The following is a 26,907-nucleotide window of genomic DNA, read 5'->3' as shown; positions in this document are numbered from 1 at the left end:
AATCTTGTACAAGCATATCATGTCATTCTGATAAATAATGCTAATGATCACTTTCTAATAGTTTAAACTTTTAAATAAAGCAGTTCATGAACAGTTACTGCAACAACAACAACAACAACAAAAAAACGCAGTGAAATCTCACAAGTAGGGTTCGGGAAGGTAGTGTGATCTCATTTTTCATAATTTAAATTTTTGCATTAGAAAGCTCATAGAGTTAAACGTATCATTCCCACCTTTCGGGAAGTGGCGGAGCCAAGGATCTATACAAGAGAATTTAAAAATGTCTCAGCTAAAATTTGAACGTTGACTTAAAACGACGCTCCTCAGTTTGAACCTCACTAGCATTATAATTGCAAAGTGAGACGAGGTAGCGGAGATCACGTAAGATAAAAAAATTTCTCCTTGATTAAAGGAGAAAGAACACATTTAAGTTGAAACAAATTAAGAATTGCGTAGGTTACACAAAAATGCAGTGAAGCTTCCACTGCCCATTAGGCATCTCTATGGTTTCTCATCTTTATACAACTAAATCATAGATACAAGGTATGTTCCCTCCAAATGTGGAGCATTCTGCATTTAAAATTAGTCTATTTCTAAAAGAAAATATCTCGTAGTCTTGACCACTAAATATTGAGACTCGGACAAAATTACATTTACATCACCCTAGTCCCGAGTATAACTATGTAAGCTTCGGCATGAATACAAAATCGAAGCAATACGGAAAGAACAGAAAAGAAAAGGCAGGATTCGAAAGTTGTACATCGCGTAGCTATCACTAGGCAGCTACTTATTAGTCTTTTGTTGCATGTTGAGCTGCCTCAATGTACTGCTCTGCAAGTTTCTTAATTTTCTCTCCTTCCTTGATGAGAAAATTAGCTTTTTTGTCCTTTGGGTGATACTTCATGACTTTCTCAGTAGTTTTGCCCACAGCCCATCTGTATTGTTCGACAGAGATCACTCCGCTCTTGCAAAGTGGCCTGATGTGCTCCTTCACATATGCTTCAACCTGCTAGAGGATAGTTTAATTAGTACCCGAAAGGAAAGAGTCCAGGAGAAATCTTCAAAACATGCTACATGAATCTTAAGTATTTAGACTTTCAACTCCACTTGGAATATTCCTCTTAATCATTGGTCAGATAGGAAACCCTGATAAACATGAAACCAAGTGCTCATTTAGTACCTTCGTTGATACAGAGTTACTGCTGCCTGATTCCTTTTCAGCACGGGATTTTGATATCTTGTTCACTTGTAGATTTTCATTTCTTGCTAACTGGCTAGGTGAGTTTGGGCATTTGGAAGCAGTAGAGCTGCTGTCATTTCCCTGCTCCGCAGACTTTGAAGCCTGTTTGGATTCATCAACTCCATTGCTTTGTTGAACTTCATCATTCATAGCCAGTTCATTAAGCTTGAGCGATGCCATCTCAGGGTACTTCTCAATCAGCGGCTCTTTATCTGGTCCATACAACTCTTCACAGTCTACACCAGAGAGCTCTTCATCAATAAGGGAACTATGAATAAGGCAATTTTCAGTCTTGCCAGCTGCAGTTGAGCTTCCAACTCTACCACTAGGTTCGCACCCAATCAATGAAGATGAGTCTACAGGACCTTCAAGAATGTCCTGCTTTTCGTGATTTTGAAGTTCCATAGAGCCATCATCTCCCACAGGGTTGATTGTGGAGAAGACAACTTTCATTTTAGATTCTCCTTGTTGCAGCACAGAGATCATTGAAGTGCCAGCACCAGAAAAGTCATCATCCTCCAAATTATATTCAAAATCCCCATATATATCAAGTTCTGGAGGAGCATCAACTTCAAACACATTCTCGGGCCCATGATCTTCAACTTCTTTTGATACGCAAATTTCCTCTTTGTCTTCCTCCAGTGGGCAATTTGGACTATTTGGAGGTGAATCAGACAAAAGTCCGGCATTTCTTAGCGCTTCATTGACCGCTGGATCAGAAGAATGGACCTCGCTTAATTCTTCGGATGAGTTAGTTAGAACTTCTGAAGTTTGGCAGGGATTTGACTCTGCCACACCAACATTACTGGCATTATCTGATCTACGCAGCAGCTCTTGTGAGCAGAGGTTTATATATACTAGTTTACTATTAGACCTATCAGCAACCTCTTTTTCAATATTAACAGCGTCTGCAATTGCCAGTTCTGTTTCTGCTGTTCTGCGCATAACTGACAGATTTGCTTTCCTTAAGAAGTGCTCAGTGAGACGGTGAAGTTGAGCCTGTGTGAAAACCAGAGGAAAGTTGATAAATCATATATAACCAAGATAAGTGATTTGCTCAGTCTGTGGTTATAGGAGAAGAGCAAATCCCCTGAAGTGGAAGCTATCTACCGATTAAAGACAAACAACATTTTATAAGAAAAGAAATACCCTATCTTTCCTCTCTGTTATATTACAGAGAAGAAACGTGTACCATCCATCTCCAGGTTATATGGATCTGTACCCCAATAAAAACATACTAAACTAGGGATTTTAAATAGACTTTTTTGCATCATTCCAATTTTATCGGTTGTCCAGAGGGGACGAGACTTTCAATTGATCCTGTGAGAAAGCACGAGAAAAAAATATTATTATTAAATGTATTCACAATGATACAATGAGTCCTATTTATAATATAATACATGTCTTACTCCTACTACATATGGGATTAGGGCTATTTACATGTAACTACTTAACTACCAAACTAACACTCCCCCTCAAGCCGGTGCATATAAATCATATGTACCGAGCTTGTTACATATATAACTAATACGAGGACCAGTGAGGGACTTGGTGAAAATATCAGCAAGCTGATCATTCGACTTCACAGATTTTGTAGCAATATCTCCTGAGAGTATTTTTTCTCTGACGAAGTGACAATCAATCTCAATGTGTTTAGTTCCTCTCATGGAACATCGGATTTGACGCAGTATGAAGGGCAGCTTGATTATCGCATACTACTTCCATCTGGCTGATGTCACCAAATTTCAACTCCTTGAGCAATTGTTTGATCCAAATTAGCTCACATGTTGCCATAGCCATTGCTCGATATTCTGCTTCTGCACTAGACCGAGCAACTACATTCTGTTTCTTGCTCTTCCAAGACACCAAATTGCCTCCTACTAAAACACAATATCCAGACGCAGAACATCTATCAGAAGGTGATCCTGCCCCAATCAGCATCTGAGTATCCAACAATCTGCTCATGGCCTCGATCCTCAAACAATAACCCCTTGCCTGGAGTCGACTTTATATACCGAAGAATGCGGACAACTGCATCCCAATGACTATCACAGGGAAAATCCATAAATTGACTTACAACGCTCATAGGAAAGGAAATGTCAGGTCTAGTCACTGTGAGATAATTTAATTTACCAACCAGCCGCCTATATCTTGCAGGATCGCTAAGCGGCTCCCTCTGTCCTGGCAGAAGTTTAGAATTCGGATCCATCGGAGTGTCAATCGATCTACAACCTGTCATTCCTGTCTCCTCAAGAATGTCTAAGGCATACTTCCGCTGTGAGATCACAATACCTGAGCTAGACTGAGCGGCCTCAATACCCAAAAAATACTTTAGTATGCCCAGATCTTTAGTCTGAAAGTGTTGAAAGAGGTGTTGCTTCAATTTAGTAATACTATCCTGATCATTGCCGGTAATAACAATATTGTCACCATAGACCACTAGATAAATACAAAGACTTGAATCAGAATGCCGATAAAACACAGAGTGATCAGCTTCACTACGAGCCATGTCAAACTCCTGGATAACTGTGCTGAACTTACCATACCAGGCTCGAGGAGACTGCTTTAGACCATAAAGTGACCGACGCAAGCGACATACAAGGCCACGAGACTCCCCCTGAGCAACAAACCTAGGTGGTTGCTCCAATAAACTTCCTCCTCAACCGTGTAGAAAAGCATTCTTAATGTCCAGCTGATAGAGAGGCCAATGGCGAACAGCAACCATGGATAGAAAAAGGCAAATTGATGTTATCTTAGCCACGGGAGAGAAGGTATCACTGTAATCGAGCCCAAATATCTAAGTATATCCCTTGGCAACAAGACGGGCCTAAAGTCGATCAACCTTGCCATCCGAACCAACCTTGACTGCATACACCCAACGACAATCAACAGTAGATTTACCTGAAGGAAGAGGAACAAGCTCCCAAGTACTACTCGTATGTAAAGCAGACATCTCGTCAATCATAGTATGTCGTCATCCTGGATGTGACAATGCTTCACCTATAGACTTAGGGATAGAAACAGAGGACAAAGAAGATATAAAAGCATAATGGACAGACGATGATTACTTAAACCTACATAATGGGGATTAGGATTAAGTTGTGGTTCGTATACCTTTCCGAAGTGCAATCGGTGTACTAGGAAGAGACAAGTCTGCAGTAGGAGCAGGGTCGGGTGCAAGACGTGAATCAGGTGGATCTGATGCTGGGCGCGGACGATGATGATAAGTCAAGAGTGGTGGTCCTGTGGCTGGGGATCTTGGGGGAGCCACACTAGACTCCTCAACGGTTGGAATGGGTAAGGCTTCTGTGGCGGAAGGTGAAGGAGGAGCTATAGTAAACTTCTCAAAGGTTGGTATAGGTAGGACCTCATATATATCAAGGTGGTCAGAAGAGGTAAAGAAAGGTTTAGATTCAAAAAATGTGACACCAGCTAACATAAGGTACCTACGAAGAATAGGTGAGTAACAACGATATCTCTTCTGAACACGAGAATAACCAAGGAAGACACACTTGAGAGCGCGGAGAGCTAATTTATCTTTCCCAAGGGCTAAGTTATGAACGAAACAAGTGCTCCCAAAAACACAGGAGGGAAGAGAGTATAGTGGTGACTGGGGAAACAATACTGAATACGGAATCTGATTCTGAATGGGAGATGAAGGCATCCGATTAATCAAATAACAAGCTGTGAGAATTGCATCGCCCAAAAACGCAACGGAACATGAGATTCAATGAGAAGTGTGAGAGCAGTCTCAATGAGATGCCTATTCTTTCTCTCTACAACCCCATTTTGCTGAGGGGTATAAGGACAAGAGGTATGATGTATAATTCCTTGAGAAGTCATAAACTGCTGAAATTGAGAGGATAAATTTTCTAAGGCATTATCACTGCGAAAAGTGCGAATAGAAACACCAAATTGATTTTTGATTTCAGCACAAAAATTCTGGAATATAGAAAACAACTCAGAACGATCTTTCATTAAGAAAAGCCAAGTACATCTTGAATAATCATCAATGAAACTAATAAAATAACGAAATCCCAAGGTCGAACTGACTCTACTAGGACCCCATATGTCAGAATGAACTAAAGAAAAAACAGACTCTGCATGACTCTCAATACTACGAGGAAAGGAGGCTCGGGTATGTTTCCCGAGCTGACACGACTCACAATCTAATGTAGATAAACTAGACAAATTAAGCACTATCTTCTGAAGCTTGGATACACTTGGATGTCCTAAACGTCTATGAATTAGATCTGGAGGATCTGTAACTAGACATGCCTTGGAGGGATTGAATGAGTTAAGGTAGTAAAGGCCTTCTGATTCAAACCTTGTGCCAATCATCTGGCCCGTACTACGGTCCTGCATAATAAAAGAATCATCAAATAAAATATATACCACAATAGAGGGCACGAGTCAAACAACTAACAGATGCAAGACTAAAAGGACAGCCAGGGACATAAAGAACGGAATCTAGAGTGACAGAAGATAGGGGATTAGCTTGTCCAACTCCTTTTGCTTTAGTTTGAAACCCATTGGCTAAAGTAACAGTGGGAAGAGACTGTGAATACACAATATTTAACAAAAGTGATTTATTACGAGCGATATGACCAGAAGCGCCCAAGTCCACGACCCATGGCCCAAGAGTACTAGATTGGGCAACACAAGCAAAAGAATTACCAGCAACAGAAGTATCAGTCTGAGCAACAGAGGCTACTTGTGGAGATCAGTGTTTCCGAAAGCGAGAAACGCAAAAAAGCGACAGGGGCTCGTCTCGCTTCAAAAGCGAAGCGCATGCTTCATTGAAGTGAAGCACAATTTTTGAAAAACATAATGTAAACTTTGCAAAGACAAAATATAAATAATCAAAAAGTTCAATATAAAAACTTTGGGACATTTTTAAATCCCTATTAATATAAGAAAATACATAATTAAATAAACTGAAAATATAACACACACACACACACACACACACACACACACATATATATATATATATATATATATATATATATATAATAATTAATTTTATAAACTGAAAATACATATAAAATTAATCAAATAAACTGAAAATATATATATATATATATATGTTATATTTTCAGTTTATTTGTTTAATGTGTATTTCAGTTTATAAAATTAATACACATTAAACAAATAAACTGAAAATATAACATATATATATATATATAATAATTAATTTTATAAACTAAAATACATATTAAAATTAATAAATAAGAAGAATAAAAGGGGGGAAAAACCAACGCCTGCCCTAGCGCAGACGCTGGACGAGAAAATCTGAAAAAGAGAAGAGAAAAGGAGAAGAAGAAAAAGAAGAAGAAGAAAGAAGAAGAAGAATCAAAGAAGAAAAATTACCTGGAGGTTGGAACCCTAGTTGGTTGCTGCTGCTAACGTTCAATTTTTGGCAAGACAAAAAACGGTCTTTTCACTTTGGGTTTGTTTTGTATAACAAAAACAAAGACCCAAACTTTTTTTTTTCCGAAATGACCCCTCTGAACAGAAGCGAGCGCTTCTGCGCTTCTCGCTTCTGGGTCGCTTCTCGCTTTTTTGGCTGAAGTGATCGCTTCTGTTGGTCGTGTCGCCTCAGTAAGGAAAAAGCGACAGCTTCTCGCTTAAAGTGACGAAGCGCTCGCTTTTCAAAACACTGGTGGAGATGTCTGCTTACTTGCTCGGTAATGAAGGAACTCATTATATTCCCCTTCAGATAAAGAAAATCCCTAGTTACCTATAGTCTCGGTCTGAGCAACATAAGCATTTTTAGGTCGTCGACCATGTAAAGAATGGCACACTTCACGAGTGTGTCCAAGTTTATGACAATAAGAACACTTGGGTCTAGATCTTCCAAAACGACCTCCTCCTCGTCTATTCTCCGTAGTTTGAGATGCCCGATTTACCACTATCTGGGATGCAAAAATAGAGTCAAGTGTCTTGGATGAGATCATTGGGTGACTTGGTGCTGCAGCAAGGCGAAGTAATCGAGAGAATAATTCATCAACCGTGGGACAGTCAGACTAGCCAAAATCTGGTCACGTACTGAATCAAGGTCATTAGGGAGTCCAACGAGTGTAAGAACTAGAAACATCTTCTGTCGTTGCTCTAGTTGCTTTTCAATACTAGCAGAAACTGGCATCAACTTCTCAAATTCTTCCATGACTGCCTGTACTTGTCCCAAGTAAGTAGACATATCCAATTCCTGTTTCTTCAAGCTTGTCATTCGCGATATTGCATCATAGAAACGAGATATGTCATTAGTGTATAAAGTACGAGCCTTTTCCCAAACTAAATAACATGTCTGGAATGGACTTCAACAAGGGCATCAACTTGGAATCAATAGATCGCTGCAGGATACTACATAACTGAGCATCGACCTTCTCCCAAAGTGTTTTGGCCTTTTCATCACCGTCGCTAGCCCTTTTTGTTAAATGATCTTGAACTCCTTAACCTTTACACCACAACTCGACAGACGAACCCCAAGCTAAGTAGTTTGAACTTCCCATTAAAGGTTCTGAGCATAATACCAGAACTTCCAGAACCCGTGTTTTTAGACCCAAATACATCCACTCCCAAAGACATTGTTGGATTGAAAAGAGGTCCAGCAAATTAGCACCAAATAAAACAAAGAATCAACTGTGGTTGCCGAAAGACTGCCGGAAAAAATACTGTAACTGCCGGAAAACTTTGTAGCTGCCAGAAAATTTTCAAAGTGCTCGGAATCAAAAAATAAAATTGTGGGCATGCTCGGAATTGTAGGGTGATCCAACTGTTCTAAAGAAGGTTTTTGAAAAAATGGCCGGAACTGGCTCCACGCGCCGGCGCGTGGGTAGATCTCGCCGGAAAAGACTGTCTCCGGTCGGCCCGTGAGGCGGCGGCTGACAGAGGTGTTTGCTGGGGTTTGGTTTGGTCGCCGGAGATTGGGGGACTTTGTGGTGGTGTTGATTTTTTGCACAACACTGATGGAATTGGTTTTGACGAAAAAATAGCCCTAAAAGGTCACCGGAATTGAAGCACGGCGACTGTTTCGACTGAGTTTTCTTTCCCGGATGTTTTCTCACTGCCGCTCTGATACCATGTGAGAAAGCACGGGATAAAATATTATTATTAAATGTATTCACAATGATACAATGAGTCCTATTTATAATATAATATATGTCCTACTACTACATATGGGATTAGGGTTATTTACATGTAACTACTTAACTACTAAACTAACAGATCCTACTATGACATGTGAAGGATTAACACGTTGTTAGACGCCAATCAACATATCGAATAGATGATGGTGAAATTTGTGGTGATAATTTTGATATCCAGGGAGAAAGGCTTCTAGACTATAGCTATCTCCTAGGAGTTCAGGGTTCTCACTTAAATTTGAGAATTAAAGATCAAACAGGAAACAAAGAATATAGAGACGTGTTTCACAACAGTGCTTTCAATAGCAAATGCCTTGCTGCTTCAATAGAGAGTAAAGCAGAGGAAAAAAAAGCAAAGAGAAGAAGTGTTGAGATATGTCGGGCTGTAAGCGAAAAGCACAAATAATGTGTGGGGAGAAAGATGCAAATGAAGAAAAAATAAAAAACACATACAATTCAAGAATAAATGGCAATACACAAACAACAATTATACTGGCAAAGGAATTGCAAATATAAGTGAAATATTTTTTGTTTCGTGTTGTCGTAGCTCTTATTCAAGACAAAGTCACTGGGTGATGAGACGTGCACCTCAGTGTCTTAGTGTATGGAACTGAAGCTGTCTATCCAAGGTGAATAACTCAATCTGCTTCGATCTAGCACTCTAATCCCAAAATTCTAACACTAACACTAAGACACCTAGGTGAATAACTCAATCTGCTTCGATCTAGCACTCTAATCCCAACATTCTAACACTAACACTAAGACACCTACTTGAGTTTGCTTACTTTGAAAATATTGAAAGTAAATGCTGTCAATAAATTGCGAAGTTAAGAAAAAAGTTGAGAAAGTTGCTGCCCAAACAATAACCGCAAAAAGGTGCACCGACGCCAAAACAGTCACCATAAGAGGAACGATGACATAAGAATAGTCACTGGAAAGAGCCAGGAAACAGCCGAAACCCTCGCCGGAAAGAAAAGGGGTGCCACTGGAAGATTGTACCATACTAGTGCAACAGTAATCAGAAAGAGTGGTGTCCCTAGAACAGTCACCGGAAAGAAGAAGAAAAAATAGATAAGATTGTGACTGAGCATACAATGTAAAGACGCTTGTAGATAAGGGGAGGCTACTAGAGCCTCTACCAAAATGATACCAAAAAAATAGAAGAGATTAATTGAAGACTTGATAATGATGAATACGATGCACACCAATTTATACATGCTAGGCACCTTTTTTTGTGGAACAATATCCAACTTTTACAACACTCTTACTCTAACATTCTAACAGTAATACCAAACATTCTAACACTTTCAATAACACAGACTATAGAATAGCAAAATTATCACCCCAGGGAACAAGTAAACTTGGAAAGGGCTGCAAATTAGGACAGTGCTTACCATCCTAACGGACATGGGGATTTTATTATGACGACTGGCTGCCAAAGCTGGCCGCATATCTTTAGGTAGCTGAGCCTGCTCAAAAGTTTACAAACAAGAAATGATCCCAGGTGCAGAACAATAGGCAGCAAACAAATGATACAAAAGGAAAAAAGAAAAATTTAGCATACTAGCAAAGGATGATTATGTTTCAGCACTGCACTGTCTTCTTCATTCTCCAGGGCGCCACTCTTGCTTGTTGCTGCTGTTTTTCTAGCAAGAACCTCTAGGGCCCACTTCCTCTTATCACTCTTTGTATTATCACATTTTACAGCTGCTTCCTCCTTGATACACAATTTAGAACCACTTGATGCTGATGCAAATGGCCTTTCAGCGCCTTTGATTGAAAGTACATTTCTGGTAGCATCAGCCTTAGTGGTCAGGACACTTATCTTGGCCCCCTTAATTTCCAAGGGAGAAGCCACCATCACAGACGCCACATTTACTGGTGGAACTATGTTGAATGGACTAGGAAAAGACGTTGAAGTGTTTGATGTCAATCCATTTTGTTTGTTCTGATCAGCTGCGACAATAGTAAGGGACGAGACAGGCTTGATATCCTCCTTTCTTGGAAAAACCGAACTATCTGCTAAATACAGCCTTGATAGAATGGAAGACTTTCCTTCCCCTTCATTCACATGCTTTGTCTCTGCAGTTTTTGAATCATCTCTCAGGAGGTCGAGAACTGACTTCAATGTCTGAATCTTCTCAGGCTTTGACATTTTTGAGCATCTGTGTTTCCAAAATTCTATTTCACAATCACGAGTCCATGCTCGTCGTCGTCTTCCTCCAATACCATAAATTTTTTTGGTTAGGTTTTCACGTACTTTTCCCTTCTGCAGCAGTGACCTCTTTGCCTTCAGATCCACAGAAGACTTCTTAGTTTCAGTTGTAGATCCTGTCACAACAGCTCTAAAAGCAGTCAGAAGTTTCGGATCAAGCTGGTTTTCCCCTTTATCCCCAGAAGACTTGTTACGAACAGCTTCTCTAATTTCTTTCCTTAGCTTTTCAACTAGCACTGATGAGTCCTCATCACCAGTTCTCCGCATGATCTTTTTAACCCTCAAGCGAGCTGCATTTTCTCTTTGTTTAGAGGACATTTCATCCTGGTTGCTATGTACAAGTTTCTTCAAAGTTTTACGACCTGTTCCTTGAACTATATCCATTATGTCAGTGCCCAGATTTTTATTTTCAGGATTACATTTCAGTTTGTCATCCTTCAAGATGGTTACTAGAGATTTATCAGAGTTGTCTGAAACAGATCCTGGAGGTTGGTCCTTTGTATTAATTAGCTCACCGCTTCCCTCGACTTTAGCTCTCTTCGGATAATAGGCAGACTCAGCCTTGGCTCTAATGCCTCCATCATCAGCATTTCTGCAATCAAATCATAGTAACTGTAAGTAATCCTAAAGAAATGCAAGGAAAAACGCAAACCTAATAAAGAATGCCACAGTTGTTGAACATTTGACATTGCCAGGTTTCAGATAGAATGATAGCAGATACTAGTTATTTAGACTTATCTTCTATAGCACTTGATGATTGTTATATCTCCACAAGACTAGTGCTTACCACGACAACAAATAGACTGGTGATATCTAAGCTTCTTAGGATTATATTTATTTTCTAAGTCATCCCAGCAGGTGCTCCTTACAGCACCCCATCTACTCCCGCTCTACAGTCAACTCCCAAGGAGAGACATAAAACTCCTTAAGGAGAGACATATTGAGTATTATTACTGCCGGAATAATACTGTAATACCCCAACCAGAGCCTTCTTTCTGGTACAAACATAACTTCAGTCAACGGCTGAACATGTCATAGGATTAAGCTTTAAGAGAACCCAATACACATGAATGCACAGGGAAACTGGAAAGAAAGATTGAATCACTTTCAAAAAGCATTTTAGGTAAATAAATTTGGAATACCAGATTAGGCAATTAAGACCTTGTCAGTGCGCAAGAAAATTCAAAAAGAAGTCCAGGTCAGGTAGCTTATGTCTTTGAAGAGTATGAGCATTTCCGCCTAATTAATAGGCTTGACATGCCTTTATCACTTAGAAAGAGAACAAGGAAGTCCAACCAATACGAAGCATAAGAAAATAAATATGCAACTAGAAGACTGCATGTAATGTCGGGAAATGTCTAGATGTTTAAAACATATCCAATCACAATAATTATGGGGGCGCATTACAATTCGATGTCTATCTTTAGTTGCTATGTCTTGCATAGTTTTTAAAAAAGAAAAAGATAAGAAGTTGTTGAATCACATGGAACATCTCAATTACTAATATGTATGCCAGGGTCAAGTCCAGGGGAGTCACGCAGATGACACACAACTAGTGGCCACATGTTTTGCCAATTAGTCACTGGTAACATGAGCTCAAGCCACTTAAAGAACCCATGTAAAGAAAAAGATCATCACAAGGATATAGTTACAACTTTGTCAGACTGGATGCCTAGCATCAGGATTCGAATGTTAAGAAAATCAGAAAAATAATCCTATATAAATCAAATGAAGAGGTTTGATTGCATAATACCTGTTTTCCCTGCGCTTTCTTTTTGCACCGGAAGCCACAACCTTGTCTTCATTCTTGTCAGGCATCACTTTTTCACCTGACACATCAACAACAAACACTTCAGAGAAGAAAAATATGCAAGCACATATGTACATCTCAATAAAATTTATGATGAACTAAAGTTTTTCAGAAAGCAACAGTCCTCAAGAACAAAATATTTGGAAAAGGTGTTGCTACTGTCATACCTGGACGAGGGCATCCCAGCACATTCTTCTGTCGTGCAGTTTGAAGTACTTGATCTCCAGCTACTTTCGTATCTGTTGTGTCTACTGGAGATGCATAGAACATTAATAACTGAGCTGTTTTATCTGCCCCATCGTAAGATAGATCTCCCAATTCAAAGGAACAAAAGAAATTCCCAAAACATTGTAAGCATACCATTACATGCTGAAAATGAGTTCACTGACAATCCAAGATGAAGATCAAGATTTGGTTGAATCAGTTCGTCACTAAATAACTGTGTCGATGCATCAGGCTTCACATCCACAGGGGTGGCAGAAAGCTGCACAGTATCTGGACATTCATTTTGTGACAAGGACAGTTCTATATTGGGAGTATCAGGAACAGAATCAGGGATCAAAATGCCAGTATTTATAGCCTCTTTAGGATCTAGGTTTGAAAGGTTTCTGTCCGGTACTTCACCCTGTTTGTTCCTCTCAACAATCGAGACGACAACAGCCGTCTCACCAGCATCAGCAACAGATACAGACACTTCCCCTGAAAAAGAAGCCTCAATCAAACAGTTATTGCTGGCATTTTCTGGACCAAACTTCTTGTTAGATACTGAACTTTCGGGTATCTTGTCAACACATCTGCATAGTGAGATAATGATAAGAATCATGTTTAAAACCACTGCAGGTGCTCAAGATGAAAATATCAACCTCCACCATCGAAAGAAAAATCTATATAGAAGGCATTAGAAGGAAATATTTTTATAGGTGGCAATTTAGGCTAAGTACAAATTTATGTTTAAATTCTAAGCAAGACAACAGATCCTAACTAATCCTGAATATTCTAGGCATGATTACAGCACCTAAATTAGTAAACAATCAAGTAATGTCTTTGCATAATCTTAATAATACCCCTCAAGCTGGATCGTACATGTTATATGTCTAGACTTGCTACAATATATTAAATCTGCGGACCTGTAAGGTTTAATACAAACAACTGCAAGTTGGTAATTTGAGTTGGCGAAACCGATGACAATACATCCATTTTTAGTTTTCTATCTAGTACAATGAAAATTCGCCTTTATGTTCTTTCATGGAAAAACGGATTGAGATGATCTGACTACATATCAGCTTCATCTGTTTAACTATATTACACATCAACTCTTGATGAAATTGTTTCAACCAGATAAATTCACAAGCTACAAGGGGCGAAGCTCGCTGTTCTACTTCCCATAATTGATGCTTTTCACTCCGGAGAGAGTATATTTCCTTCAAAGTAAATTGTCCATCTGAAGGAGAACTTGCTCGATCCACATCATAGTACCCAGAAAGACCCATGTTTTCATATAACAAACATTATGCTAAAGCTCCTTTGATGTACTTGACAATGCAGATTGATACATCCAATAACCACTATATTAAGCATGGAGAAACTAACTAACCACACCCATTGCAATGAGCCAATGAATTATTTGATAGTGTGTCCTTGAGATAATTTAGCTTATCACTAGTCTCTGGTACTTGCCACGGTCCTCCAGTGGCACCCCTGTCCAGCAACGGCATGACAGTTGGATCCATAGCAACAACATGACAGTTGGATCCACAAGAGTATCCACTGTTAGCAATACAACATGCATGTTTCCTCGAAGATGTCAGTTTCTTTCTAAGATAGCAATGTCCGTCTTGAACAATGCTTTTCTTGTTGTTCATCACCTGTCTTGGACGATGCTACTTCAATGCCTAGAAAGTATTTTAATTTTGCAACTTGGTTTAAAAGTTTCTGAAGAGTTGTCACATTATGATCATTGCCATCATGATAACTTCATCACATAGACTGTCGGGTATCGTGATGAAAGAACACTGAATGATCAGCTTTACTTTGAGCCATCCAAACAGTTGAACCACGGAATTCAACATCTAAATGATGCTCCATGGGTTTGTTTTAGACCATATAATGACCATTATAGTCATATCAAGCTTGAATCTTCTTGAGCAACAAACCCTAATGGTTACTCTATATCACCTGCTTGACTAGTTCACCATGCAAAAATACATTCTTTACCCCACTAGTGGGATATACTGGGTTGTTGTTGTTGTTGTAATATCAAACTGAAGAATCATCCTATGGTATATTGTTAATGCAAAGATAACTCGTCTTCCAGAATCACCTTTCTCTAACATATTGGTGAGATAGAGTGTCAATGAAGAAAGAAACTCCCTGGGGAGTCCTCGTGCATCCCTCTTTTAGACGGAACTTTTTGCCTTTTTACTTCTCAACAAAATGAAGAACGAAGACAAGAATCAAAGCAAAAATCACCGAAAAGGAGGGCCCAAGAGCGGCAAACACAATGGACTGTAGTCAGAAGGGGTCACCGACCTCAAGTGAGTGCGCTGATGCAAGGCCAGACGACGGAAAGCCGGAATGTCAACTTTCAGAAGTCCAAGTTAGATTTGTTAGATTCATGAAGAATTTATCCATGTAGAGTAAATCAGAAGGTGGTTACAGATGAAAATGAGTTTCCGGCTTCAAAGGAGTCGTCCAATATGATATGGAAAATTTCTCACGCATCAACCAAAAGTTGATCAGTATGTGAAGATAGCGGCTAAGAGTATGGAACTCTAGACAAAGGTCGCAGGTGCTCTACGCTTCTTCCATGAATGTGGTCAGCCTAGAAGACTACTGAAGAGCCTTTTCAACTACACTGTTGATTTTGAAAAAGTCGGTTTGATTCCCTAAATCTGATAGCATGATAATTAAATAGAGTAATATTGAAAAGATTGTAAAACTTGGTTATTCCCTCAAACATGGTTGGAGATTCTTAGTAAATTACAAAGATTAGAGTTTAGATAAACTACAAATTATGATTCTAGGAAAGATTATAAGTTCTAAATATTCTAGACATAATTGCAGTAGCTAAGTACAAATCAAGAGTAATCTTTGCATAGTCTCAATAACACACAAGTCACACACACACACACCCACAAAAAAAGAACAGCTAACAGAAATATAAACATGTTCAGGTGTGCCGTGGTTAATCGAGGTGCACGCAAGCTAGCTCGGACACCATTTTATCAAGAAAAAAAAACATACACATGTCCAGCTGCTAAATACACATAAAAAGGAAATGTGGAACTAAATATCCATGCTTACCTTGGGCATAGCCATGAACTTTCAGAAGTATCCTCAGTGTCAAATCCAACACAAAAGGCATGATACCTACACAAACATATGCAAAGAATCAATCATAGGACAAACCCTAGAGAAAAATAGAGAAATTAAGAACTTCGGCGATATGAAATACGTTCTCAGTTTAAGAAAGTTTACATTAGGAGAAAATGTAACAGAGAATCCCACTGCTGGAGAAAGTGATTATAGCATTTAGGCGATACATAAGCAGGCTTTTAGAAACAGTGTATCATAATCAGGTAAGAAACTCGCATTCTGCATTAAATATCAAGGAAAATGATAATTGATTGAGCTATCAGACCTACTGATAAGATACCTCATGTACCTAACGGTTGTAAGTTGTAACTTAACTTATCAACTATTTTAATATTTATAAAAATGATTGGAGAATGTTAAAATATGCCTAGACTATCATATAAATGCAAATGACGTTGCATTTTAATGTGAAAAGAGAGAAGATTTCTTGATTGGTTTAGTAACAATGCACAAGAACGACTCCTTATATAGAAGTCTTAGGTTGCTTACAATATGGTACAGTGCTGTTATCAAAGACAACAACAACAACAACCCAGTATAGTCCCACAAGTGGGGTTATCAAAGACTAAAAGCAGGAAAAAAGCGCTAAAGTCAATTGGGGCTTTACGCGCAAAATGCAAATAAAGCACGAGATGGAGTGATGAAGAGTTGATTAAAATTTCAAAGGAGGAAAAGATTTGGCTTGAAGAACCTTTCACTAGTGAAGAAGTGGAAGCTGTAGTTAAGATGTTTGAAGGAGATAAAGCCCCTGGCCCTGATGGTTTCAACATGTATTTCTTTCAAAAATGTTGGAACATTGTGATGTGATGAAAACAGTTGAGACATTTTGGCAAGAAGGCACCTTTGTGAGTAGTCTAAATGCCACATTCATTACTCTTATTCCCAAAAAGAAAGGTGCAGAGGAAATCAAAGATTTCAGGCCTATTAGTCTCTTGGGTAGTGCATAAGATCATAGCTAAATTGTTGGCTGAAAAGCTAAAGAAGGTGATAGGGAAACTGATCTCAGAAAACCAAAATGCCTTTTTAAAAGGGAGACAGATTTCAGATGCGGCTTTGGTAGCTAATGAGTGCATCGACCACCATCTTAGAAAAGGAAAGGTTGGAGTGGTATGCAAACTAGATTTGGAGAAGGCCTATGATCATGTTAACTGGAATTGTTTGTTGAATTGCAGTTGATGAATTTTGGGAATAAATGGATAAAGTGGATCAAGTCATGCATCTCTACTGCCAGGTTCTCGGTGTTGATTAATGGCAGTCCTAAGGGTTACTTCAAGTCACAGAGGGGCTTAAGGCAAGGAGATCCCCTGTCTCCATATTTGTTTGTAATTGTGATGGAAATTCTTAGTCCAATGATCAAAAGAGCTGAAAGTTTGGGGTGGATTAAAGGTTTTAAGATTGAAGGAAGAAACAATAGGGAGGTAGTCATCTCACACATATTATATGCTGATGACACTTTGATTCTTTGTGAAGCAGATAGAGAGCAACTTCTTCATCTTCGGGGGATATTGCTAGCTTTTGAGGCAGTTTCTGGCCTAAAAGTGAATCTGGCAAAAAGTTGCAATATACAGTGTTAATGCAGATAGCTCTATAAATGAATTGGCAGAACCATTGGGATGTAATATTGAGAAGTTCCCTACTATTTATTTAGGGCTTCCTCTGGGTGCTAAAGTCGGGGATAAAAGGATCTGGCAAGGTGTATTAGATAAATGTACAAAAAAAACTGGTCCCTTGGAAAAAAGAATACCTATCGCTTGGTGGGAGGCTTACTTTAATTAATAGCGTGCTAGATGGAATACCTACTTATTTGATGTCACTTTTTCCCATCCCTGGCAGTGTAGAAAAGAAGTTGAATTCCATGAGAAGCAAGTTCCTCTGGGAAGGGAATTCTGATAAGAAAAAAGTTCACCTGGTGAAGTAGCAGGAGGTTATTAAAGATAAAGAAGTTGGTGGTCTGGGAGTGAAAAATTTGAAACTTCACAATAAAAGTCTGTTGTGCAAATGGCTGTGGAGATTACAACGACAATAGAGAGGAATTATGGAAACAAATAGTCGACACTAGATATGGTAGAAATGAGTTCTGGATACCCGGTGCAATTTCTGTGCCTTCACGAATTGGAGTATGGACGCAAATAATCAAGTTGTGGCCTGAATTTCAGAAGTTCATCGCATTGAAAGTTGGTGATGGTAGCAGAATCAGGTTCTGGACAGACGTTTGGCTGGGAGAAGAGAAGCTGATGAATACAAAAATTGTACAATAGCAGACTGTTATACAGGGCGGGAGTGGAAATTTAATTTCAGAAGAAACTTCAATGATTGGGAGGTTGATAAAATTGGTCAGCTTTGATATTTTTTGGAACCCGTGATCCTCGATGCTAACAGCAGGGATTCCCAACTTTGGATTGATGGTAAGGATGGCAGATTTTCAGTAAAGAGTTTCTATAGACTACTACAGAAGCAAATAGGCCACTGGGATTTAAATTGGCCGTGGAAAATGTTGTGGAGGTCTTTAGCACCTCTTAAAGTTGCTTGTTTTGGATGGATTGTAGCTAGGCAGGTATGTTTAACTCAAGAGATGTTACAGAGAAGAGGAGTACCTTTGTGCAGCAGATGTTCTTTTTGTGAAAGGTCCCAAGAATCATTGGAACATCTTTTTTTGCATTGTAGCCAAATACAACAAATTTGGAATCTTTTTCTGAACATGAGTGGAGTTCATTGGGTGATGCCAAGGAATGTGAAAGACCTACTGCTATGTTGGCAATACCAGAAAGTCAGGAAAGATCTGAAGAAAATTTGGAAGACTATACCCCTCTGCATCATCTTTTGGACCATTTCGTTGGAACGGAATAAGAGATGTTTTGAGAACCAAAGAAATCACCTAGCTTTTGTAAAGAATAGTTGCCTTCAAAATTTGTATTTCTGGTGTAAAGGAAATATAGCTGAGAACTTATATCAATTTATCGATTTTATAGGTGTTTTTGGAATGTAACTGATGCAGCTATGCTGTAACTTGTAATTTTTTGGGTACCTTCTTGGTACTCCTTTAATGAAACCTTTACCTTATAAAAAAAAACCACGAGCTTTATATATATGTATGCATGTGTGCGTGTGTGTATAGTTCAAAATAATAATTATTAAACCCAAAAACAACAAAAGAAAACAAATTTATAATAAAAAAAGTTATAATTGGGTAAAATGTTTATTGTTTTAGTAGGTCCTCTTTAAGATAGACACGTGAGCAATGATATGTAAGCCTTAGTGTCTTTGTGCCTGCACTGAAGCACTGATTAAGCAAGGCAAAGCATAGAACCTATTTCGCACCGAGCTTCACGGTTTAAGCACGCCTCAAGAGAGCCTTTCACAACATTGATGGTAAATAGGTATTCTCTACTCTAACTTGGTAAGTAAATATTCTACCACTGAATACAAAATATTCTGTAATGTCTTGAAATATTCTTTAGTATTCTCTTACGTGAATTCTATAATTCTAGATATGCAGAAGTTAACCAAAAAGATACATAACTTTCTCTGAACTTTCAAAATGCTCCCTCAAATTCAAGGTATTGAAGTAAACCACCAAGGGTTGTAGCGGGATGGATAGGATCTCTTCACCCTTAACTAGAAGTATCGGTATCGAGCCTTGGGAATGAAAAAAAATCTTGGAGGGAGCACTTCCTCTTCTTTTTTTGATGAAGTAATAGAGCTTTCATTAAAGGCATCAAGAAGATGTTAACAAAAATTACAATAGGGTAAAAGGTGATTGCTCAGATACAAAGATTAATCTATAAGTAAGGAGCATACATCTTCCAAAAGTTGTTCACAGCTAGATACAGGGGCTTGGTTAAGCTAGCTAAATAAATCCACTAAACATTTAGCTTTAAGAGCATGATTTGAAGTTGAGATCCCATCAAACCACCTACGATTTCGTTCATTCCAAATACACCAAAAAATTAAGGCAGGCACATTAACCAAATGTTTTTTATGGGTTTTCCAACTTTCCAACTTTGATAGAGCGAGGCATGACCCAGGCTATCCCAGAAATAGACAGGAACATGTTCCAAATATCTGCTGCTACTGGACAATGCAAAAACAGATGCCTTACACTTTCGAAGTTCATTCTGCACATGTAGCATCTATTTACAGTTGGAATGCTTCTCTTACTTAGGTTATCCCGAGTAAGACAAGCTTCATACAAAGCTAGCCAGCAAAAACATATCACTTTGGGAGGTAACTTGGTCTTCCAGATTAGCTTCCATGGCCAGTTATCAATCAGTTCTTGACCTTAAAAGCTCCTTCTTCAGAATTCCCCCATTGAAGACTATCCCTGACATGTGGATTGACAGTAACCCCTGCTAATTAAGCATATAGCTCCATTTGTTCAGTCAGTTCCCATTCTTGAAAGTTTCTACTGAAAAGAGGATCCCAAGTGTTGTTATTCCAATTCTGACCCACATAGGATCCCTGACTGCTTGCTATTCTATATAGGTTGGGAAACTCATCCTTTAGAGCCACATGTCCTTCCAGAATAATAATTGTGATCCATTTCCCAACTTGAATTTTGAATTGAGCTCAAATTCCCCCCATAATTTTGAGATGTGCTTCCAAGGCCCTGTCCCATGGGGTGAGTTGCTTTGTCTAGTACACCAGTTATTTTGCACTCCATATTTTGCTATGGAGTACTTCCTCTTTATGGGCCTTATGTGCGAATCTGGATTAATCGAGGCCCCAACGCGGGTACCGGACACTGAGTGGAAACCAAAAAAATAAGGTAATGAAGTAACTTAGGTTTGCAGATTAAAACTCAAAAGCCAAATTGAGTATGTCAGATCAGCTTTTATCTCATCATTACTGTTGTGAGAAAAAACAACTAGGCAATGGCACAGCCACGAATCCATAAGAAGGAGGAGGAGAGGACATTTTTTGAAACATTGACCGGAAATTCCACGTTCAAAGGAGGCACTAGTACCATATCTCTGTGACCATAAAGAAAGAGAAGCGAAGAAGTCTTTCTTCCGAACAATGACGGGTACACAATGATTAGAGAAGGGACTAAATACACAATTCTGAGGAGGGACTAAATACACACTCGAATATCATAGAGAGAAAGAGATGATGATTTATCAAAACAGTGACCCGAAATATAGTGATCAAAGGGACTTAATTCCCAAACTTTGATACCATAGAGAAACAAATGAGAACTGGACTATTTTGGAACAGTGACCAATTATCAGTGGATACCCAAAAAATTTATACCAAAAAGAACAAAAGTAGAATAAGAATTTTTCATTAGGTAGGGGTAAGGTCTGCGTACACTTTACCCTCCCCAGATCCCCCTTGTGGGATTTCACTGTACTTCTTGTTGTTGACTTCCAATCTTCAAAGGAGGGACTAAATACCCAACTATGATACCATTAAGAAAAAAGAAACGAAAAGAATCTTGAAAAAACATTTTGCTTGTTAAAGTTTCCAGAATACTGGGCAGAAGAGGCAGCGTTCCAAGAATGATTAGCTAAAGAGTGCTAACACAATGATCATAGAAAAGAGACGATTTTGTCGCGTTATCAGTGGAGGTGAGAGTGGTGCCTCCAGAATTGGTCATGCAAAGAGACAGGATAGCAAACATATTAAAAAAGAAAAGGAAATAATTGGTTGGGCAGGCGAGTGTCATGGTCTAGCCCCAATTGTCAAGGTATTATCCGCTTTGGCCTGACCCCTCTAGGCCACATAAAAGCTTTTGGGCCTCACAGTTTCGTCACTTTGGGTTTAATCCAAAAGATGTCTCAGCGGTTGAATCATAAACTCGCGCTTAAATGACCCATAACTTTTTCATCTCATTCCAATGTGTGATTTGCGTAAGGCAAGTTTCACAACATAAAGTACCCCCGTTCGAGTTCAACCGCCAGCGGTCCCTAGGTGGTTGCACTAACCCCCTTAGGGACTCGGCATCCTCGCTGAGATTTGCCCCACCACCGTACTAGGGAGGTACCAGCTTCGATACCACCTGTCTCGACCCAGGCCCAACCGTCAAGGTATTGTCCGCTTTGGGTGAACAAAGAATATAGATGGGTCTATCTCCGATACAATGCTAACAGAAATGGATATTGGATTTAACTCAGCTTCAAAAACGAGGTCAAGAGATTAGGATTGTCCAATTCAATATTATATGAGGAGACAACAGTCCATTCCATCAACCAATATGGATTAGTCTAACATAGGCAACAAGAATATCCGTTTAGGTATCTCTGCGCAAGTCAAAGTAGGACAAATTTTGAGATGGACATAGTAACTTTTTGTAGAATATGTAAAATATTTCAAGAAGTTCACAATAAAGAGTGCCCTACAAGGCCCATGGAGTGCTTCTCAAGCTCTCATCAAATTCCAAGTTGCAAAAGCTTATAACATCCATCCATAGATCACTCTCCTTACTGAATCTTAGTTCCATAAGAACAAGCTATCAATTTTATATAAACCCTCTGAATAATCACAATATTCTGTTCATCAGTGCTTTGTACACAAATTCTAACATGCTCTAAACAGGCAATAAGCAAGACAGGGAAGGACGACAAAATAACATAGGGCTGTATTCATCTTGACATCTTCACATAATCCAGAACATAGAACAATTCAACTTAGCAGTTGGTAATTATTTTAGCAAAACATACTATTAGATTAAGAAAATTGATACATTATCATACCATATATCACATGAATCACAAGCAATTGACGTATCAAGATTCAGATCTCCATCATTTGTAACTGATCCGGCCCGAACTTTGCAGCCATCTCCATCCAAGCAGACAACTGCCTAGAAAAGACAAAGCGTAGTAATATCAGATAAAAAGTTGACTTCCAAAATTATAACACAATATGACAAAACTAGAGTCATGGAAACCCCCAAAAAAATCCGTAAGATTTCAAAGATTCCAAGAAGAGACAACCACTTCTTGCAGAATTCTGTTTCATTAATATACAAGAGTATCTTACTGATATGATGGCAGTGAAGGTCACAAGAAATACAATATCAGCTTTTCAAAGCATGAAATCATACATTCACAAATAAGAATTTCAATTTGGTGCACTGGAACATGGAAACACGAAATGAGATCACATACTATGTTGCATCTCAAAAAAGTGAAAAAGTAACACAGCTTTACATGATTTGCATAAAACCAGCCCCCAAGAGAGAAAACTAGGATTTAGGAAAAGAGAAAAAACAGAACCAAGGAGGCATCTCGACAACTCTAAGCTGATCAAACAAAAGTCATGAGATTTCACAGTGTATTTATTCTCTATCGGTTTCCATGGGTATGGCTCCCACAGAGATTTGAGGTGCTAGTAGCAAGGGTGGACAACAATTATTCGTAGTCAATTGAACATGGTAACTCACATTCTCGTCGATATAGTATGATGGGAATGAAAGAGTATTAGTCTTCCCCTCAATGGACCAATCATCATCTCTGCAAAGATCAGAAAGTTATACTCGATAGTGAATTCTTGCAACTAATCAAGCCACTGCTAGAGAACGAACATTATTAAATTAAATCTTCTCGAAAGATAAGCATGATATAAGATTGAAGATCTATGCTTGAGTACCTGAGAAGAAAATGTTTTTTTTGGTTAATGTATCTCTGAAGAAATTTTAGGATGTTAAGTTTTAAAACTCAACTATGGCTAGAAGCTTTCACCATTTACATACTCAACAACCTTAAACCTCAAGGTCCAAAGTTTTCAAACTAAGGAAGAGCAATAATGATACAGAAGGTTGCAAGAGTACTTCAAATAGCAAGTACGCGAATCTAGAAAATCCAGCATCAGCTTCAAAAAGAAAGTTGAGATTTCTGATAATAGTGAAGGAGTTATCTAAATGTACACATTTGCAGCATCCTGTGAGCTGCAACTATGCAGCTACTTATGGAAGTGGTTGGAAAACACCATCATATGCCTGTACCAATGACCAAAACATGGCCGTAGAAAGAGCTTATAAGTAGAACTCTTTGAGTGTTCCAGATAGTCATTAGGTCAGCCGTGTAGAATCATGAAGCACAAGAAAAGTTCCTAATACAAATTGTAGAAAATATTTAGCATCCATTTCGAGAAGGAAGAAGGAATTGTGAAGATCTTATCTCACAATCCCTTGAGGTAGAGTAGAAACCTATAAGTAGGGGTCTTGAGGATTTGCAAAAAGGTACTAAATTTTCACTTGTGAATGCCAACTGCTTTCCTTTGAACCAGCACGACTGAGGCTTTCTCATTTTCTCGCATTCATGGAGAAATATACAGGTAGGCTGGTAGGGGTCTTCAGGTTTGCAAAAAGATGCAAAATTTTCACTAGTGGCTGCCAAATGATTTCCTTTGAACCAGCACGACTGACACTTTCGAGTTTTCACATTTGTGGAGAAATACATATGTAGGGGTTTTAAGGATTTGCAAAAAAAAATTAGATTTTCACTTGTCATTGCCAAAAGATTTTCTTTGAGCCAGCTAAACTGAGGCTTTCTCAAGTTATCTCGTTTTGTGGCTTTATTTAAGTTCTTCACATATTCCTTATTTTTGGCTAGCAGATCCATATTACATGTTGTTCAATCTTATAACTCGAACAATTTCAAGACCACACATTCACGATCAACTCCCCATTGCATGTTGCTTCTTACATCAACTGTAGAGTTGCAGATAGTGCTTTTGCCAATTATAAGGTTCCTCTCTTCTTTCCTCCAATCAAATTAACAAGAAAATGAATCTAACTGAATCTTTCTTTTATAGCAATGCATAACGACCATCGCTGAAAAAGATGTAGCGGATTGTTATAAATTTGAAAGAGAACCAAAAACTAAACTATACCTGGTATATAAATCCTCATCAGTCTGGCTGCCCCCAATGGTATCAAAAACCTTCATGAAAATTAGCAAGCATTAATTGGGCTCCTCGATGATCTTATACTATAATTCATGAAAGCTTTCAGAACTGACTTAAAAATGGGAAAAAGAACCTCAGAACCATCGGCAAACAAAGATCAAGCCATTAAATGATAAGTATGTAACTAAGATACTGTTGAACTCATTTATGAATTGAAAAATAGGATAAAAGCAATGTGAAGCAACAACAATAGTTTCAGTTACTCACAGGCACACAAGTGATCAATTGAAATTCACTCTGGCAAAGTGGGCATAAGTTTGTGATGGTAGCCCAGTTGTCAATGCATGTAAAACAAAACCTGAAATTTAAATGAAGAGCTTAGGACATAATTTGTATTTGTACAAGCAGTTAGAGGTTGGATAAAAAAATTAAACATTTGACATGTTAATCTGAGTAATGTCCACATTCACAAACGTTTAACTAAAACCTTACTTCCTATGGTACGGTAATTGGTCTCACAACATCACACAACTCACCATAAGCAGTAACAGCACAGGAAGACAAAAGTCATGGAACTGGAAATTTGCATAATTTCGGGTGATGTGGTATCACCAACAAAACTAAGTATCAGAACAACAAGGCCGATCAAGAATACAGCAGATTACCAGAGTGAAAATATGCTGACAAGTCATAAATACTTTAGACAAACATTGAGACGTCATAACTGAACTATTCTTCGAAACATCTACTTAAAGAGAACAAACATAACTAACACCCAAGAAAAACTTTTTCATGCATGCCGCCAGGCACTGAAACTTCTGAAATCCACACGCTATTACAGGCACATATGAAAAGATGTGATCATAAAATAGTAAGCTTAGGCAAGTCATGAAGGGAAAGGGTTGCGTAAATAGATTGCATGAAGAGAAGAGTAAGTCAACTGTCTTCGCCTAAGGGAAAGAGGAAAGAGAACAATGCATAACACGACAAAAGGGAGAAGCCAATGGAATCTCAAATATAGATGCACTGAACAATCCATTTATGTCAAACTACAGTCGCTTCCTTCTCTGTTCTAATATCACGTAGAGTGATGTAAATACCAGTGCTGACAGCAGTCTAAAACTCCTCTGTCAATGACAACATCCATACATATCCCACATCTTTCACCATCCAAACTCGAATAATCCTGCAATGAAATCCATATATGCTTCAATATAAGGATCATCGCTTCAATAAATGAACTGAAAAGAATGCATCTGGGACCATAGTCCATTTTCGAAAAGAAAAATGTACAGCAAATGATTAGGCACATTACAATTCATTATTTAGTTTTTTCTGTTTAGACCCACGGGTTACATAGCAATACCAATTAAGGGAGTGTGACGACAAAACTTACGTCATTATTTTCATCAAAATAACAGTTTTCTTCTTCCGGCATTGCCTCCGTGAACAATTCCATCCCCATAGCTAGCTCCGCATAAACCTGAAAAATAACAAAGCAAAAACTTAAACAATTTAAAAATCAAATTTATGAAGTGTAACGTACCTCGGTTATCATTCACTTTGCATAGGATTTAGAGCGTAATTTGTACTTGATTGTGCACGAAATTGAAACTCTAAACAGTCTAAGCTGAATTCTGAAGATTAATTACCAAAGTCGGGAGCTTGAAAGGGGAGAAAAACTGATAGTTCCGCGTTTGTGAACACTAGCAGAAGTAAATCGCTGATTCTAATTAGGAATTTCGATCCTGTAGTTAAGCATGCGCTTGAATCATGTCGATGTGAGGAAATGGTATGGACTATGGAGTTCGGACTACAAAAATGGATAGGCCCACCTTCCCTACTGACGCAACTTCAATCCGTTCTTTCTTAAAAGTTAAAAATGGTCTTTAAAGTTTGGAGTAGTTTAAAATAGTAAAAATTGAAGGGGTTTAACCTATACCCATTTTTTTAATAACTTTTAACTTGTACCCACTTTTTAAATAACTTCAGCCCCTTTCTCCTCCTCCTATGTGTTTGTTGAATTTGAATCAAATAAATTTGTTCTCTTTAATAGTGCCTAATACTTATTTCCTGACTTTGTGAAACGTTTTAGGATGCTACTTGCTAGCGGATTTTTTTTCTACATAAGGCACATAGTTGCAGCAGAAGATGGTGTGGCGCTCGTCTACTGTTCTAGTGCACGATTTAGAGAAAACGAAAAGTAAAGTAATCAAGTTTTAAAAACTCAAGGGTTTTAAAAACTTCAGCTGAAGTTCGACAATTACAA

At 38.5% G+C, this 26,907-nt stretch overlaps 1 protein-coding gene across 3 annotated transcripts; it reads right to left on the bottom strand.

Moving 5' to 3' along the window:
* Window positions 432-26,496, bottom strand: LOC109231189 (uncharacterized protein At4g10930). 3 transcript variants are annotated; one of them, XM_019396769.1, is made up of 15 exons: window positions 26,291-26,496; window positions 26,035-26,121; window positions 25,739-25,824; window positions 24,906-24,996; window positions 24,624-24,673; window positions 23,173-23,242; window positions 22,481-22,590; window positions 15,717-15,782; window positions 12,774-13,207; window positions 12,581-12,664; window positions 12,357-12,432; window positions 9,953-11,195; window positions 9,783-9,857; window positions 1,181-2,239; window positions 432-1,006 (listed from the first exon to the last, which is right to left on the bottom strand). In XM_019396769.1, exons 2-15 carry the CDS (start codon window positions 26,101-26,103, stop codon window positions 791-793), a joined length of 3,729 nt encoding a protein of 1,242 aa, XP_019252314.1. In that variant the 5' UTR covers window positions 26,104-26,121; window positions 26,291-26,496; the 3' UTR covers window positions 432-790. The 3 variants fall into 3 exon arrangements, with proteins under 3 accessions (XP_019252314.1, XP_019252315.1, XP_019252316.1); XM_019396770.1 differs by having other exon boundaries at window positions 12,581-12,661; XM_019396771.1 differs by lacking the exons at window positions 23,173-23,242; window positions 24,624-24,673; window positions 24,906-24,996; ... (1 more) ...; window positions 26,035-26,121; window positions 26,291-26,496 and having other exon boundaries at window positions 12,774-13,112; window positions 22,481-22,565.

The sequence above is a fragment of the Nicotiana attenuata genome, chromosome 8, assembly GCF_001879085.1.
Source record: "Nicotiana attenuata strain UT chromosome 8, NIATTr2, whole genome shotgun sequence".
In the NCBI taxonomy this organism is placed as follows: domain Eukaryota; kingdom Viridiplantae; phylum Streptophyta; class Magnoliopsida; order Solanales; family Solanaceae; genus Nicotiana; species Nicotiana attenuata.
The sequence above is the reverse complement of the archived record's forward strand: the minus strand, read 5'-3'. Positions and strand labels throughout refer to the sequence as shown.

Bases quoted from the DNA above. Each gene is read 5' to 3' on its own strand.
- LOC109231189 (XM_019396769.1), bottom strand. From the start codon at position 26,103: ATGGGGATGGAATTGTTCACGGAGGCAATGCCGGAAGAAGAAAACTGT. The intron at 24,997-25,738 runs GTATTTACATCA...TTTAAATTTCAG, and splicing joins TTAGACTGCTGTCAGCACTG to GTTTTGTTTTACATGCATTG. The intron at 1,007-1,180 runs GTACTAAATGAG...ATCCTCTAGCAG, and splicing joins GTAACTCTGTATCAACGAAG to GTTGAAGCATATGTGAAGGA.